General features: G+C 38.2%; 1 protein-coding gene across 1 annotated transcript in view; it reads right to left on the bottom strand.

The window, feature by feature from the left end:
- The window catches only part of E2f7 (E2F transcription factor 7), a 41,964-nt gene extending 27,067 nt beyond the window's left edge, over nucleotides 1-14,897 (bottom strand). Inside the window, exons 1-4 of the mRNA XM_005330440.3 lie at nucleotides 14,545-14,897; nucleotides 13,789-13,881; nucleotides 7,108-7,383; nucleotides 2,261-2,426 (exon numbers count right to left, since the gene is read on the bottom strand). Of these exons, the coding sequence (XP_005330497.2) occupies nucleotides 2,261-2,426; nucleotides 7,108-7,383; nucleotides 13,789-13,881 (535 nt within the window). The 5' untranslated portion in view covers nucleotides 14,545-14,897. The remainder of the gene's footprint in view (nucleotides 1-2,260; nucleotides 2,427-7,107; nucleotides 7,384-13,788; nucleotides 13,882-14,544) is intronic.
- Nucleotides 14,898-17,392: the final 2,495 nt, after the last annotated feature.

Raw genomic sequence — 17,392 nt, 5'->3', positions numbered from 1 at the left:
TTCTTTTTCATTTGTATTTTTATTTTTTTTAAAGTTGTAGATGGACACAATACCTTTATTTTATTTATTTCTTAATGTGGTGCTGAGGATTATAAACCTAGTGCCTCACACGTACTAGGTTGAGCTACAACCACAGCCCCTGTTCATTTGTATTGAGCTAGTCTTATTAATTCTAGTCATGACATTAATTGTACAGTTAAGGAATTACTAACTGTTGCCACCTTTCCCTTGGTTTATTTCCCCATGGAGCTTATTGAGAATAACTCTCAATCTAGTAAAATAGTTTCAGAGGCTCTGCTGTTTTCTACTAAAAGTCATTCCCACTTCTTTAAATTCTTACCCATAATATCAGTGTCAGATCTACATGACACCAGAATCTGGGAAATAATAATATTTGAATGTTCTGCTTATCCTTGATTAAACTATGGTTTTGCAGCTTGTAACCCAGGTATAGCAGGGAGTTTAGATTCACCCCCAGAGGATGGTCACCAATGAAATAGCTTCTAGGAAGGGATCCCATTCCCAAACTCATGTGAAGAGAGATGGCATGCTTACTTGGCAGATCCGTAATTACAGGCATCAGAAAGCTGTTAAAAAACATCTAGAGTTCTGTTCCAGAATGATCTGCAGCCCAGATGAGAGAAGTCCACTCTTCCATCCTCTCTGGGAACTGGAACAAATTTCTCCAACATCTTTTTTCTACAGTGACATCAGTTAAGATCCCTGAATGGAAGTTGGATACTTCCTTTCCAGTGAGGACACTGAATAAGCTATTATTTTACCCTTATTTTCTGTAAGACTAGTTTCCAGAACCCTGTGCCTCAATGGGCTCTTCACTGGGCCTCTGTCCACCTGGCTCATTTTCTTGTTTGATTATCAGAAATCTGAGAAAATTGCATTATACTTCTAGGTTTCAAAACAGATCCCTAACCCCAGAACTCTACTTCTTCCTAGTTATAGAGACTGACAGGTCTTGGGGAGAAGGGAACAATCCAGTAAGAACTGAGTAGAAATGTTCCATATAATAGCAAGAACTACCATGCCAAGGACTAAGTTAGGCAGGTTATTCCATTATTCCCATCTTTGCAATGACTCTGTTGCTGTGGTCCCTATGGTATAGACAAGAAAAGATTAATTAACTTTTTTAAAGCTCTTACAGCCTCAAGAGCTGGGCTTCAAATCTACTCCATCTAACTCAAAGCTCAGCTCACAGTTTTCCCACAACTCACTGCCTACTCATCATCTCAAACCAAAATCATCTTCTTAGCTATCAGTTTGAATAATTCAGATTGACACTGATATATTGGGGCACATTTTTTCAGGGCTATGAAAGGAATAGGATTAAGAAACAAACAAAATATTGGTCATTTATCTACTTAGCTGATTTCTTCAAAATATTTTTTCCCTGGTATGTAAAATCTTATTTTTTAAGGGGACACTTATACCTTCAGATCATTGTGATTTCTGTATTTTTAAAGATTACCAACATGATCATCCTGAATCCAACTACAATCCATATCCACTAGGGGTCTCTATTCTGAAGCAGCTGTACATATATCACAGCCTGTATACCCATCACACATTATACATGCTCATGCCACGTGAACACGGGTATTCTTCTTTGTTATGAGGTTTAACTGTTTGAGTTATGTCCAGATGTGCTTTTTATTGTTTGACATGCTTGCTGTGAATATCATGGTATACAGTTTCAAACACAATGCTCTTGCTCTCAAATTTAAAGGAAATAAAACCACTTCTGTAGGATCTCTTAGAAACATTATTAAAAATACAAAACAGGATAATTCTAAATATTTTCTGAGTCTGTCTGAAGATGAATCTAAAATGAGATATTAAGGGCTGGGGATGTAGCTCAGTGGCAGAAAACTTGCCTAGCATGTGTGAGGCACTGGGTTTGATCCTCAGCATCACATTAAAATAAATAAATGAATAAAATGAGATGTTAATTTATAATCTAAGTCTCAAAAAATGTTGCCTCTTACAAAAATATTTTTTAAGGTTAAAACACTGCCCCCTCCCCCCCAAAAAAACCCCTGCATTTTTATTTGGACTAGGACGCTTCCTAGAATGAAGAGAAATTTGATGGTGATAAACAAAGCTATTCCTGCTCCTCTGTCCCATCCTTTGGAAAGAGCATTCTTTAGTTAATAAAAGAGGCCACCTGAAACCTTTTGCCTGCCCAAGGAAACCAGTTTCCCACTGTAACTGGAGACAGGCCTCTAGGTAATCTGTTGATACATACCAAGACTGACAGCAACTTCATCTAGAGAGATGGTAGTTTTCTCAGTTGACAAGGGATAACTTGGATAGCGAGCTAGAAACTTCTGGCACAGCAGTCCTAAACTTTTCTGTTTTCTGCTTGGCCTCTGCTTTTCAAATTCGTCCACAGCACTGTCCCCAACATCAAGCTACAAAAGGCATAGAAGGGAGGAGGGAAAGGTCATGGTTAACAATCTAATGGAGAAATCACTATGGTTGGTACTAGCAAATAGGGGTGGGGAGGTCATCCCAATCCACACCACCTGAGATTCTAGTTAAAATACATTTTAAAATATAATTTTCTTAATATTTTCCCTATTGCTTTCTCTGGACTGAAGCTGTTCACCTTTGCAACACAAGGATGAGTCTATTATTTAAAAAATTTTAAATAAACAATGTAATCATATATAGGTTATTTGGTACACCATTGCTACTAGCATGCTCCTTGAAAAAAACCGAATGAGCATCACCAGGAGCTTGTTGGAGTTGTAGAATCTCAGGCCTCATCCCAGACCTGCTGCACCAGAATCTGTCTTTTCGTAAGATATTGGGTGATTCATATTGACATGTAAGTTTGAGATGCACTGACCTGCATTAAATTTCCTAACTTGTACATTTTACAATCAACTAAAGACTGATGAAACTGCACAAGGGTCATTAAATAATAATCTTTGTTCTTATTCTTTTTTTAAAATTGCAAGTATACAATAGCATTGTCTCATCAACCCACATTTGAAAAAGTCCAAGAAAATAAAAGGGTTTTCAATGAATGGATATAGGAAGAAAAGTGATTTGATTATTTCAATAGATTGAGAAAAAGCATTTGATAAATTTCATTCATGATTTTAAGAAAAGTTCTTATAAACTTGGAATAGGAGAGAACTTCAATAAAGACTATTCACAAAAATCCCAAAGCAAGCATCTGTATTAATAGGAAAACCTTGGAAGCATTCCCTTAAAATCAGGAAAATGATAAGAATGCCCATTTTCATTGCTCCTCTTCCACACCATATTGGAGATCCTAGTTAGCACATGAGAACAAGAAAAAGAAATAGAGGCACAGGGATTAGAAAGGAATAAGCCTCATTTCCATTTTGTAGAATATATGAATGGCTATGACAGCCTGCTAAAAAAAATCCCAAATTACTAAAAATAAAGATTTAGCAAAGACAATGTATTTTAGAAATCAGCTGCATTCCTATATAACAGCATCAGAAAATGAATTCGAAAAGATATCATTTTCAATAGCAATAAGACTGATAATATTTTTATGGTTATTGTTGCTATTGGCAGTATGAGGGATTGAACACGGGGCCTTACACATGCTAACCAAGTGCTATACCAGTGAGCTACCCCTAGTCCTTTTTAAAATTTTGTTTTGAGACAGTCTCATTAAGTTATCTAGGCTAGCCTCGAACTTCCAATTCTTTTGCCTCAGAGTCCCAAGCACCTGGGACTACAAGTATGCACCACCATGCCCAGCAAGACTGATAAGGTTTATTTGCATAAAATACTAAACTTAAAACAACTTAGATGTGAGAGAATACTTAAAACTTAAGAGAAATACACTATCTTCATGGGTAGGAGGATTTAGTACCACAAGTAGATTAACTCATCTCAAGCTAATATACAGATTTGATGCAATTCCAATTAAAACCTAATTTAATGTATATATGAAAGACGAAAGGGCCAAGAATAGCCATATAATACATTTGAAGAAAAATAAGTTGAAGGTCCTGCTTTACAATATGGTATTGGTATAAAAATGGACCAACTGTCCAATGGAACAGAAAGGAGTCCAGAAATACAACAAACATAAATGGAGATCTGACATATGGCTGAGGTTGCACTACTAATGAGGGAAGGAAGAACTCGCAAATAAATGGTGCAGAGACAGGTGATTATACACACAGAAACATGAAGTTGTATTCTCGACTCACTACACATATAGACAAAGGAGAATTTTTCTAACCTTGGAATAGAAAGGATTTCTTTAAATAGACATAAAAACATCAGCCTTAAAAGAAAGGATTTACATACAAGGACTATGTTAAACTTAAGACCTTTTGTCCGTTAAGAAACAACAGAACCCACTTGAATCTAAAGTATGAAATATGATAGATATGTCAAGAGCTATGTAATGTTTTGAACAACCAATAAAAAAAAAAAGAAATAACAGAAAAGGAATTGACAGTTACCAAACTGAAAGAATATATGTGTAACACATACAGTTGATAATGGTTTAGTGTCAATAATCACCTCCTACAAATCAATAAAAAAAAAAACAATAAAAATTGGCAAAGAACACAAATAGCACTGCACTGAAGGTAAAACATGGCCAGCAATCATGTGGAAAGAAGCTTAACTTCCTGGATAATCAAGGAAAAGCAAATGAATTGCCCAGTAACATATAAACTGTACAAAAATATTGGCAGAAATTAGTAAGTTTGATAATTTCAAGTGTACAGAGGATATGGATCAATAAATGCTTATATATTAGTAGTGAAAGCTAACAGTACTTTAGAAAATAATCTGGCATTATATTATAAACATTTTCATATCCATTGACCTAGCAATTCCCCAATACATACCCTAGAATAGTGGTTCTCAAATAGTTTGTTCATAGGATTCCTTTATATTCCTAAAAATTACTGAAGATACTACAGAGCTTTTTATGTGGGTTTTTCTATTGATGTTTACCATATTAGAAATTAAAACTGAGATAGTTAAGGTGTTTAGTGAGAAAAGATCAATGTTTTATAATATATATTTTCAAATCCCTTTAGTATATGATTTTATAGAAAAGAATGAGATTCTCATGCTTGCTTTGTATGCAATCTGTCACAATAACCACATTTTGTAGTTACTAGGTTTCAGTAGACACTCAGGAGGCAATGAGACTTCAAATGGCAAATATCTTGGTAGTATTTTGAAAATAGTTTTGACCTCCTTTGACCCTCTGAAAAAATCTTTGGGGACATTGAAGTGACAACTTTGAGAACCACTGGTCTAGGGAATGCTTGTATATATATTCTAAGAGACATTAACAAACATATCATAGCTTCATAATTCATATTAGTCCCAAACTTCAAACAACCCAAATGGCTTCCATCAGGAGAAATAAATCATGGTATCCATGCAATGGAAAGTTACACAGCAATGAAAATGACAAGAATTATAGCTGTGTGCAAACATATGAATGAGTCTTAAAGAGATATGTTGATTGAAAAAAGAAGACTGTATACTATGTATAGTTTCAATTTTACAAAGCCTAAAACCCAAACACTATATATGAACACACACATGTAATAGGGTGATTTTTAAAATGGCAAAGAAATGATAAATACAAATTAAGGAAAATGGTTATTCAGATGTAAGTTATTCTGTTCTGGTTTGGGGCTGGGATGTAGGTTCCTGGGTACTAAAGATATTGCAAATATAAGTGTACTTCAGTGATCAAACAGTCTATAAAAGGCAATAAAGAACCAGTTTTTAAAAGATATTAAAATACTTTTAAGGCCACTCAAATTTTAGGCACTTACTTCCTAATAGTAGTGAGCACATCAAGTGATTGATCAGTTAAAATCTCCTTATAAAGTTTGGGTTGAAAGCCAAAAATTCGATTGTTTTAGGGGGCACATTAAAAATTAGTTATAGCAAGTAGATATTAATTATGTTACCTTCTCAAAGAGGTTATAACAATTCCCATTGGATGATTTTTACTTTTCTATCGTTTGTCAATAAAATTAAAAAAACAAACTAATATTTATATTCCTTTGACAGTAAAAAGCACACAATTTTATTTAATTTTTATGATCCCAATTAAACCAGGGCAGGCCCACAACTCCTATACTGCAGATGAGTAGACTATAGTACAGAGACTATGCCATTTTCCCCACTCATGAAGCTGGTGATTTGAAAACAAGCTCCTTGTGCTTTCTACATCAAATATAACATAGAAAGGAAGCCAAAAAATAGCTTAGACTTAAAGAGGAATTATGAAAATTTTCTAGCTTCAAGCATGTAGGAATTACTCTCAAAACTGTATGATGTGCATCTAGTTATATGAGAGAATCTGTTCTACTAAAGCAATGATATGCATAGTAGACCAAATTAATTTTGTTCTATTAATTTCAAATTGAAATTCAGGACATCTTTTTCTTAATTTCGGCAAATTTTATAGCTTAAAATATATACCACAAGGAGAAAAAATAACTAAGAACACTAATATCTGTAAGTAACTTTCCTTAACAAATCTAAAGATAGGTTTTGATGTGAGAGTAAAAATGAATAACCTGAGGTTTTTTTTTTTAAAGTATAGACATGCTGCTTTTACAATTCTGGTTCTTCATAGAACAGGCACTTTAAAGATGGTTTAACATTAATAAAGCCCGAAACAAATGAACTGATCATATATGAGCATAATGGGATTTCCCAAGTCAACACTATTAAACTTAAGATCTGAGCAAAATTAAAATTTAAAGTTTTTTTTTTAAACTAAATTCCTTCATTAAATCAAAATCATTACAACTAAATAAAAACAACATTTTAAAATCTGTTCTGACCAAGGGAGTATAATACAAAGGAGAAAAAGCATTCATTACCAAAAAAAGATATAGGTTGAGAATACAGCTATTAATAAAAGATTTAAGTTTAAATAAACATAAAGATATTTACAGCATAAAAAATACTTAAATATAAGTAGAAATAAAGACATTAAAAAAAAAAGACATTTTTCAGAAACTGAAAAACTAAGTATTCTGACTTTTTAATTAAACAAGTAAAATTTTTTGAGTTCTAACAACGCCCAGCGGAGCACAGTCTTTTTACCTGTAAAGAGTCTGAAAATGCGTCATCCTTGTTTTCAATGGGTCTGAATAGTCCCTTTTTCTTCTCCCGATCCCTTATGTCTGGACTGGCAGCACTAATGAGCATCTTCAGGTTAGCTGTGGGTGTCCATGGCTCTACCTGTTGTTTGTCGACAAGCTTAACTGGAGTAATGGGATTTCTTTCTGGAGTGAAGATTTTTTGCTTTGATAAGTCAATTGGTTCATTTTTTATTGGAGTCTTTGGGGCCATCCTTGATCGATCAACAAATATATTCTCCTATTTAAAAAAAGAGACCTTTTAGCAAGTATGAGAAAGGACAGGTGACAGTCAAGATTGAAGTTTATTCCCACCATTTACTAAGACCTGGGAAGACAAACAGTACCATATGTTTAGGAGTGAAAGCTATTCAGGATTGGATTAATGAAAATTAGACAGAGGTTTTATGGGCATTGAACTGTGGCTCTAGTGAGAAATGGATTATAATCATCTACTTCTTTTAAATATATGTTTCATGACTCTCTGTAAGAGAAGTCATGAATGTATTTGTAACCTGTAGATGCTTGTAATAGTTGAGGATGATGAAGGCCAATATGAATTAAGTCCACATTGCTTCTAAGTGCCAGATTTTTTGGAAACTCTACTTAGAAGTTTGCATTAACTAGTTAAGAGCAATTATGCTTTTGTAGTTAAATTTTGTAATATAGCAATTAGTAGCAGGAACAGTTACAGAAAATGCATCCAACAAAATACATTTTAAGCCAACCTAGAGAGCTATTTAAAGTTCTTCTCCTAGAGCAGTGTTTCTCACCCCATCCATGGTAAAGGACCAGTTTTTTTGTTGTTGTTGTTTTTAATTTCCAAACTCCCACATGCTGATACATGATCTTACTTTATAGGACTAATATGCAGTTCTCACCATAAGTGATTTGTTACTTAAGTTTGTCACTCAAAACAACCAACAGCCTAATAAACAAGAGATCACTGACCATAGTTCAGATGTCCCACAGGTGGTATCAAATTGCTATCAAGGTTTCTAAATGCTCAACTCACAAATTTCATTTTTATTTTTTTGCACTTCATGTACTACCACCTGCCTCCAGATCACACTTTGAGTAGACTTAAGTAATCCTAAAAAAAATATTAAATTTGGGTCCATTATGAAAAAGGACTAAGCACACAGAAACTACATTTGGAACTACCAAGTAATTAAAGCAAACTTTCTCCTAAAATGTTCTTGCCATTCAGTGCCAGAGATAGTCTGTTCTTTCTGTAGTAGAATTCATTTCCTGTCAATAGTGACTCACATGATTATGAAGGTTAATTACACACTTGTCACTCCTTTTCTTGTACAGGTATCACTCTATAGCTACTGCATGCTTGGATCTTGGCTGGTTGGTGGTTTAAAAAGTATTTTCCTAGGCATGAACAACACTGTGAAGAGGCAACGTTGCTTGGAAAAAACTGGAGTTTATGTTTGTAAGCAACTCTTGTTTCTTAGATCAGTAGAAGCTGCCAGCTAGCCATGGTGATGTTCTGTCCTCGTATATACGGTTGCAGGAAGGGAGTGGATGGGGCTGATTTCTCATGCATAAGAGCAGTAAGCACCCCAACCCTAGAAGGCTGCATCTATCCATCTATCTTTTAACTAGTCCCTGATAGTTAGCCATTCTGATAGAGAATTCTAAAAGTGAACTCTTGAAGGAGATTACTGAATATTTACTATGTCTCATATCCTATTTTATGTACTATACATGTATCAACTCCTCAACTGATTCTGAGGCATAGGTATATTATTTTTTCTAGTTTACAGATGAAGAAACTAAAGCACAGAGAGGTTAAATAACTTGCCTGAGGTCACATACAATCCTATTCTGTGGTATGTAAGAACCAGCTGAAAGCAGAAGTTTCTGAAATTCTGCATCTAGAATTAAGTTTGTCCTGGGTATAAATTGGAAGGAAGATATCTTTTTCAGAGTTCAAACAAAAGGTACTCAGAAGCCTACTGATCCTCACTAGCATCTCAGGAAAGGCAGTATGGCAAAGGTTAATGCTGACAGGATCCAGAACCAGCCTGTCAGCGTCTGCTGCTACTCAGCAGTGTGAAAGTGGCACGTTCCCTTACCCCACTATTCTTCCATTCCATCAAGTGAAAATGAATTTCATAAAAATACTAACCTCAAGTGTTACGAGGTAGTTTCTAACACTCAAGAAGCTTAGCTATTACCTTTCCCCCTTTTTCATTCCTGATTACCATTCATTCTGGCACTTAGAGTTAATATAATGTAGCAAATCCCATTATTATTTAACTTCCTAGGTGTAATCTTGCCTCAGGAATGAGACTGTGCACCTGTGGGACTCAGTTCCAGATGGCTTGGTCCTTACAATTTGTGGCACAATGACCTGCCTATTACAAATGTGTTAAGGTTTAGACGTGAGGTGTCTCCCAAAAACTCATTTGTAAGATAATACAAGAAAGGTTAGAGGTGAAAAGATTGGGTTATGAGAGCCTAAACCTAATCAGTGCATAATTCACTGGTATGGATTAACTGGGCAATAACTACAGGCAGGTGGGGAGTGGCTGGAGGAAACGGGTCACTGGTGGCATACCTTTGGGGTTTTTATTTTGTCCCTGGTGAGTAGAGTTCTCTATACTTCTTGATTACCATGTCTTGAGCTGTTTTCCTCCACCATACCCTTCTGACATGATGTTCTACCTCACCTGAGGTCCATAGCAATGGAGTCTGCCATCTAAGTACCAAGACCTCTAAAACCATGAGCCCTAAATAAACTTTCCTCCTCTAGTTTTTCTTTACTGGTCTTTTGGTCACAGCAATGAAAAACCTGACTGAAACAAAGTGCTCGAAGAACACTACGCCTTGATTACCTAGTTATTCCAAGAGGTTATGGTCATGGTAGAGTGTTGCCCAGGCTTGCTGAGTGGACAGAGATCTACTCTGTTTCTCTACAGTACCTGTCCTCACAGAGACAGTAAGTTACTACTATCTCCCTAGTAAGAGATAAATTCAGAATGGATTATTTTTCATATCCTTTGATATATTTTTACTACAATTTAATACTTAAAGTAGAAGAGTTAGTCCACATGGTCGGGTAGGACTGTCTTACATTTCCACATCAAAATTATAAAATGCCACGCATATTGTGTTCTGAAGTCTCAAGGGGACATCAACTGCAATCTAGTCACACCCTGTTCCACCTGTTTATCTTGTCATACTGACAGTGCACAGGGCAGAGAAAAGGAGTCTAGAATGGCAATTTAGCAATCTGGTTCGTCTCAGCTCTGTATTGTTTACTGTCTGGCCCCAAGTTTCCTTATGCATTATGTAAGAGGTTCAGACTAATCTAAAGAGCTTTCTAGCAAGGTTGCCTAGCTATGCAGAGGACCTTGGGGTGCGCCCAGATCTATGCAGGAAGCAGTGATTCATTCCTCCAGCTGCTGGTAGCAATGCCAACAGTAAGTCCCTAACTGGATCACCTTGGCTGGAGAGAGAGGGCTGACACACCACTTCCTGGGAGGCCAGGACTGAATTCAATGGCAGGTAGAAGTAGCACTGACAAAAGTACCTGGCCTGGTAACTTACCCTTTCTTTCCCTTCCTCAGGCCTTGAACCTGCAAAATCTTAGAAATCACTTTCTCAACTGTAAGCCTAGAAATGTTACCTATGAAATAGACCTTCAGTTTTCTGACAAAAAGGAAGTAAGGTATCTTGGCTTACTTGCCAGAGGTGCCATGAGGATCAGCTCAGATAATGCAGACAAAAGCAATGTCATCCATGAAGTGCTATATGAATGTTTATTATTATCATCAATAACAGTACCTGTGTTATGATGACAGGTTAAATGGCAGTATGCTGCTACAGAAAGGGCTCAGTAGTTGAAAGATCTTGGTTCTAGTTCTGGTTTTATCTCAATACAACCTCAAATAATATATCTAGTCATAAGCGTTGTCAAGACCCTTGACTATATGTGACCAGCCTCTTTTCCTGTTCCCTCTCATGCACAGCCCACAGTTTCCCCCAACAGTCCACTTGCTTTACTTTAAATCTGCCCTGAACTTTATCTCATTAAACTGTTTCTCACACATTTTGTTCTCTTTAATGCCATTAGACAAGTTTTGCCTATGGGAATCCTACTATTGTCAGGAAATATCTCCTTCTGGCTATTGATCGACAACTCTACTTCCCACCAGAGCACACTTTCAAGGAGTTATCCACACTGAGGGCTTTCTACCACCTTCCTCCCAGGCATTTTCAAACCACCATAGTAAGTTCCAATCCATGCCTCTCCCTTAAGTCACCTCTCAACTGCCAAATCACATCAATGGTAAAATATCTTATTTGACCTCAACAGTTATGAGTGTCGATGGCTCTTTATAAAACTCCCACCCCTTAGCTTCTGAAATACCATACTTTTTCTCCTGGATTTCTTCAGACCTCTGACTATGCTGTCTCAGTCTACTTCACTGGTTTCTTCTTTTGCTCTTACAAACCACAGGAGTCACACTTAGCCCTCCCTTACATTTACTCTCTCTGGGATGCTTCACCCAATCTCATGTGTTTGACTAAAAAGTCAACCTATATGCTAACAATTCCCAAGTTGGGTTCCAAGGCTAGACCTTTAATGAATTCCAGTATCAGAAAACCAGCTGCCTCCTGCGCATATTTTTCTACCTGTAAATCACACATGTACAAACATATTCCAAGTTAACCTCACCATTTTTCTCCACCACTCCCCAAAGATGTGAATAACATTTAAAGAGTAGCCATGCCCGCTAAGTCAGGCATTGTTCCCAAATATGCCTTGCTCATTTCTGCTCATTTACTAGCTTCCTTCCTATCTATCTGCCTACGTCTCTAGCTCAAGTGTTAGTAACTTCACAAGTCCTCCCAACAGCTCAATCTTTATCATTCACTTCTCCATCCCCAAATGTCCACTTTTTACTTTTGCCATCACCAGATACGTTACAGGATCTTGCATCCCCAAGGTACAGGGGAGTCTTATTTAAAATCCTACAATTGGAAGTAGTAAGTTTGGTAATAAGTTAAAATGAATTTATGTTTTAAAGAAGTTTCTCCATGAGTAGTCAGAAGATGCATGTATTAAACAGTACTTATAGATCTTGACCCATGTATAGACATCAAGGAAGAAGATCCTCTAAATGACAAGTGATCTAGCAGGACATCATTCCAGGTATCCATCCCTCAGAGGGATTTCCAGAGAGAACAGAGCATCACTGGCTTCTAGTCACTGATTTCTTGAACGTTTCTTGAATGCCCAACCTCATGTTGTTTCTTCTATCTGAAACGTCCATCTCACTTGCTCTTTTTTTCTTATAGGTTGAACTTCCTCATTCAGTAGGGCTTAACCCAAATGTAACTTTCTCTGTGAAACTTTCTAACTCTTAGGAATTTATTTCTTTCTCCTCTAGTCTGCCAAGGCACTTTGTTCCCTCTCCTATTTCAGGACTGTATTAAATCATAGTACAGTTTGCTAGTTTTGTATCTGGGTCCCTGAAAGTCTCTGATGACCAAGGGGCCAGACCTGCATCATATTCACCTTGTGCTATCAGTTTAGTTCAGTACAGTGTGAAGAGTATGTGCTACTGGTGCTTTACAAAAACCCAGTGGGAGCAGTATTATTATAATTAGGTCCAGTTTTTTAAAGGAAAAAAAATGGACTAAGAAAAATTAGGAGACTCATTAAACTACTGAATCACTAACAAATAAAACAGGCTTTAATTGAGGTTACGTAGCTAATAAACAAAACAGAAAATCAAACTTGGGTCTCTGTGACTCCAATCCCCACCATCCCTAGAAAGCCGCCTTACTTCTATAGCAAAAAAACGCCTTGTGGTCTGAGGAAGTACTCTGTACCCATCTCTTACATTCTCTCTGAGATGAAATGATCCTTGATTATGTATTCTATTCCAAACATTTTAATCACTTTCCCAACCTCTTCTGAGTCATTTGAACTTTTCTGCACACCCATTAAAATATCAAAGTGCAACTGGACATAGACTTACTGAGGGTAACTATAGTAGAAGGGCCCTTGTTGAAGGTACTTGGTAAGTAGAAGGACCCAGAAGGATAGAAAAAAAAGGGTGGGGGGAAATAAATGGCTCAGCACAAAACTAGCAATAGTGTTGTAAAATATTCAAAGAGTATGTTGGTCAGTTTGTCTCCCCATATGATAGGCACAGATCATGCTCTCACTGGGCAAATGGGATAGTCTCTACAATTGGTTTATTGGTATGAAGATATTTGTCAAGATTTTAATAATCCAGCATATATATAAGTACAACAGCCTATTTTCTTGGGAAGTGAGGTTAACATTTCTATAAAGATTAGCTAAACCACCCTTAACAACTGCAAGTATTACAAATTTCTGATTGCTATGTCTACATATCTTTGATTTATATAAGTTGGCTCCAATACTACATCTAACCTGACCTCTCTTTCCACTGCACAATGAGTGGGAGTAGATTTGAAAAAATAGTGCTTTAGGTGGCTCCATTTTTTTAAAAAAAGTATATTTCTATTAGGTTCATCAAAAATTATTAAAATGCTTATACATACAAATAAAAGTTGTACTCTGGAACACTAAATTGGATTAGACATCACTTTTCTTAATATGTTAGACATTAAGGTATTTAAGTGTACTTACCTTTTGTGCATTTTCCCCATCTTCAATTGTAAAATCTAATCTGGCCTGCCTGGGATTGATCAGGTCTTTTAGTGTTAAACAATTCACCTCCATCTGAAATGCACAATTACTTTAGAAAAACATTTTATCATTAGATATTTTCCCCTCCAAAAAACATTTATTACTCATTCGTGAACATGAACTTCCCCTTCCCTAAACAACTCCTGGGTATTTCCAGGAATGCAGCCACCCTCCAACCAGCCTGTCTAAAACTCACATGGATACTTAAAATGATTAGTAATTACGAAATTCTGGGAAGAAAAAAAAATCAATATGAATTCTTTATGAAAAGCAAGAGGGCAAAATAAAGTTCCCAAGTCTGAAGGGTGTTGGGTAAATCTGTCAGAAAGTATAGGGTCTCTGCAGGTCAGTTAATTTTGGCGCAAAGAACTGGGAGGAATTAGGCTTTGAGGGGGTTTGAATCAGGGTGAAGGAAACCTGATCGCTAGAACAAACCCCCTCAGCTACCTCCGCAGCTCTTTCCCAGGCCTCCAGGCGGACCCCAAAGATACACCCCAAATCATGGGGAAAGGCCAGTCCATTTCACTGAGAGAGCTGGAGGCGACAGAGCCCCACGCGCCGGGTCCCGCGGTAGAGCACCTCAATCCTCCGCCAGCCTGGGAAGGAGAAGGGTGGCAGCCTGGCAGCCAGGCGGGAGGGTCCACTTTTCCCCAATTCCCGCCTCCCCACCAGCTCCGGGGCGGCACGCGTACTTACTCCCGCTTTGCGAAGGAGGCTTTCTGCCTCTACAGGGACCTGCGTGGCCCCACAGTGCGGGAAGAGGGTGCAGACATCAGCAGCCGGGCGGCGACATCGGCAGGGCAAGGCGAGGCAGGCAGAGCCCCGCTCCGAGTGCCCCGTGCTGGCGGGGACCCCGCGGCGTCCGGGAAGCGCCAGCGTTCCTACGCGGCGAGCGCGACTCCAGGCTGTACCGCGGTCCCCGCTAAAACACCTCCACTGGCGCCTTGAGACTGAATTTGAGCATCCGCCAATCAGAGGCGGCTGGCGGGGCGACCTCGGCCAATCGCGCGGCGGCAGGGCCCGGGCTGGCCGCCCCTCTCCGTCTTGGCGCTCCAAGCCGCGCGTTTCGCCCTCACCCGCCCAATTGTGTCCGCTTCGGCCCCCTCCCCCTTCCGGGTACCTGGAAACCTCGTCCCGGGAGCCAATGCGGGCGGTGGACGCGGGGGCCGCGGGAAGCAGCGGGGGCGGTGGCGCGGGGCGGCGGGAGGAGGAGGAGGAGGGCGCTTTTGTTATGCATAAAAGACCCGCTCACGTCCCCGCGGCTGGCGGCGCCCGGCACCAGGGGTGGGGAAAGCAGATGGAGTTTGGAAAAACGATACACACACACCCTGGATGCTACCGCCGCCGCCCCTTCCCCCAGCAACCTGCGAGGTCGCGAAGTTGTCCAGACTTGCTGGGGCAAACTTGCTGACACCCAAAGGCTGGAGTGACACGTGAACCATGGTTACCACTTTACGGTTCGAGCAGATGGCACGCCGGTTAGCCCTGGAAACTGGACTGGAAGCCCAACCAAATGTTTCTCCTCCCGCCACCCCGCCCCAAGTCTAGGGATGTTTCTTGGTGTCGCCTTTTCTGAAGAGTGCAGGAAATTTCCTCAACATTGCTAATTTGTATTAGATGTTTCACTTCCTCCTTTGAATGTTAAGATTCAATACTAAAATAAGAATGTTAGTAGCAACAGTCTCCCCCTACCCCTAGAGATCTCTTTGTTCTGAACAGTTTTACAGAAAAATGGGAAAAAGTTATTTCATAGAGTTCCCACAGATCCAGCGCCCAATTTCAAACACTGTTAACATAATAGTATAAGACATTTGGTAAAATTAATGAACCAGTAATATACCAATTGGTATATTATTCTTAAAAGTCACTATTTTAGTAATATTTCCTTAATTTTTACCTAATGGCTTTTTTTTTTCCTGTTCCTGGATACAACATTACTTTTAGTTTTCATGTCTTCTTTCTTGGCTGTCAATTTCTAAATTTTTGATGACTTTCCAAGAGTACTGGTTAGATATTCTGTAGGGAATTCTTCAGCTAGATTTTGAAGTGGTCTTTTTTTTTTTTTTTTTTTTTTTTTTAAAGCCTGCCTATGGACATTCCCCTACAAACTATATACTTCATTGCAAGGCCAGCATTTTCATTATCCCTTCAGGGTTTCACTCTTCATCCCTCTGTCCTCAAATGTATGTGAGGGACCGACAGCAGAATTCACAACACCAGTCAAGTCCTTTACTTTTTATGCTATTGAGAATACTAGTAAAAATCACCACCAGGCCATATGTTAAAAAAATATATAAAAGCATGAAAAACATGAAACATAAAGATACTTTTTATAATAGAAATAACATTTTGAACTGAAATCTTTCTTATAGGAAGCATAGAGAAATAAAAAGTAAATTGCAATTTATTCAGTTACATCCTTATGAGGTAGAGAATTTAGATGAAGAAACCTTTCCTTCCTAACTATTTCCTGTTGTGTGCCATGATATTCTAATAAATGACCACAAACTGGTTGGCTAAAAAGAATAGAAATTTATTCTTTCATTTTTGGAGGCCAGAGGTCTGAAAGAAAGCAAGGTGTTGTCAGGGCCTCACTTCCTCTGGATCCAGAGGAAAATCTAGATTCTCTTCCACTTTCTGGTGGCTGTTACCAGCCATTGACTTCTAGCTGCCTGCTCCAATCTGCCTCCCTAGTTACATTGCCTCCTCTTTTGTTCATTAAATCTACCCTTGGTCTCACATAAAGACACTTGTCATTGGGTATTCCAGGATGTTCTCATCTCACAATTCCTAATTGTTATAGTTTGGATACGAAGTGTCCCCCAATCTCTCATGTGCTGAAGGCTGGTCCTCAATTTAGGAATATTCAGAGGTAGAGCTTTTGGAAAGTATTTGGGTCATGAGGACTCTGACCTCTTCAGCAGATTACTCCCTAAAAGCTGAATGGACTACTGGGAACTGGTGGAAACTATAAGCAGGTGGGGCATGGTAGGAGGCAGTAAATGGGGAGTATAACCTTGGAGTCTATATCTTGTCCCTGGCTCTTTCCTCACACTTTTTCTCTGCTTTTTGGCTGCCATGAACTAAGTAACTTTTCTCCACCATGCTGTGTGCCATGATATTCTACCTTACCTTAGGCCAGAGCAAAGGAATTTGTTGACCATAAATTGAAATCTCTGAAACCATGAGCCAAACTAAATCTCTGTTGTTTGTGTCAGGTATTTTGGTCACAGTGATGAAAAGCTAACACATTAATTTAATTATAACTGCAAAAATTCTTTTGTAAAATAAGGAAAATGATCATGGGTTCTAGAGTTCATGATGTGGAAATGCTTTTTTGGTGGGCCACCATTCATCCCTTCACATTATTAAAGTCCATTCATTTCTCAGATATTTCAAATTACTGTGTTTGTTTCTTTGAAGTTAGACAGTTTTATGTTACCTTTTTCTGGCATTTTCAGAATAAAAGTACCTTTTCTATTTCAATTCAAACATCTAATCAAATCAAGAACGCAGTTAGTATGTATCTTCAGGCACCTGAAGT

The sequence above is a fragment of the Ictidomys tridecemlineatus genome, chromosome 6, assembly GCF_052094955.1.
Source record: "Ictidomys tridecemlineatus isolate mIctTri1 chromosome 6, mIctTri1.hap1, whole genome shotgun sequence".
NCBI lineage: Eukaryota > Metazoa > Chordata > Mammalia > Rodentia > Sciuridae > Ictidomys > Ictidomys tridecemlineatus.
This window is presented reverse-complemented; position numbering and strand designations above follow the sequence as displayed.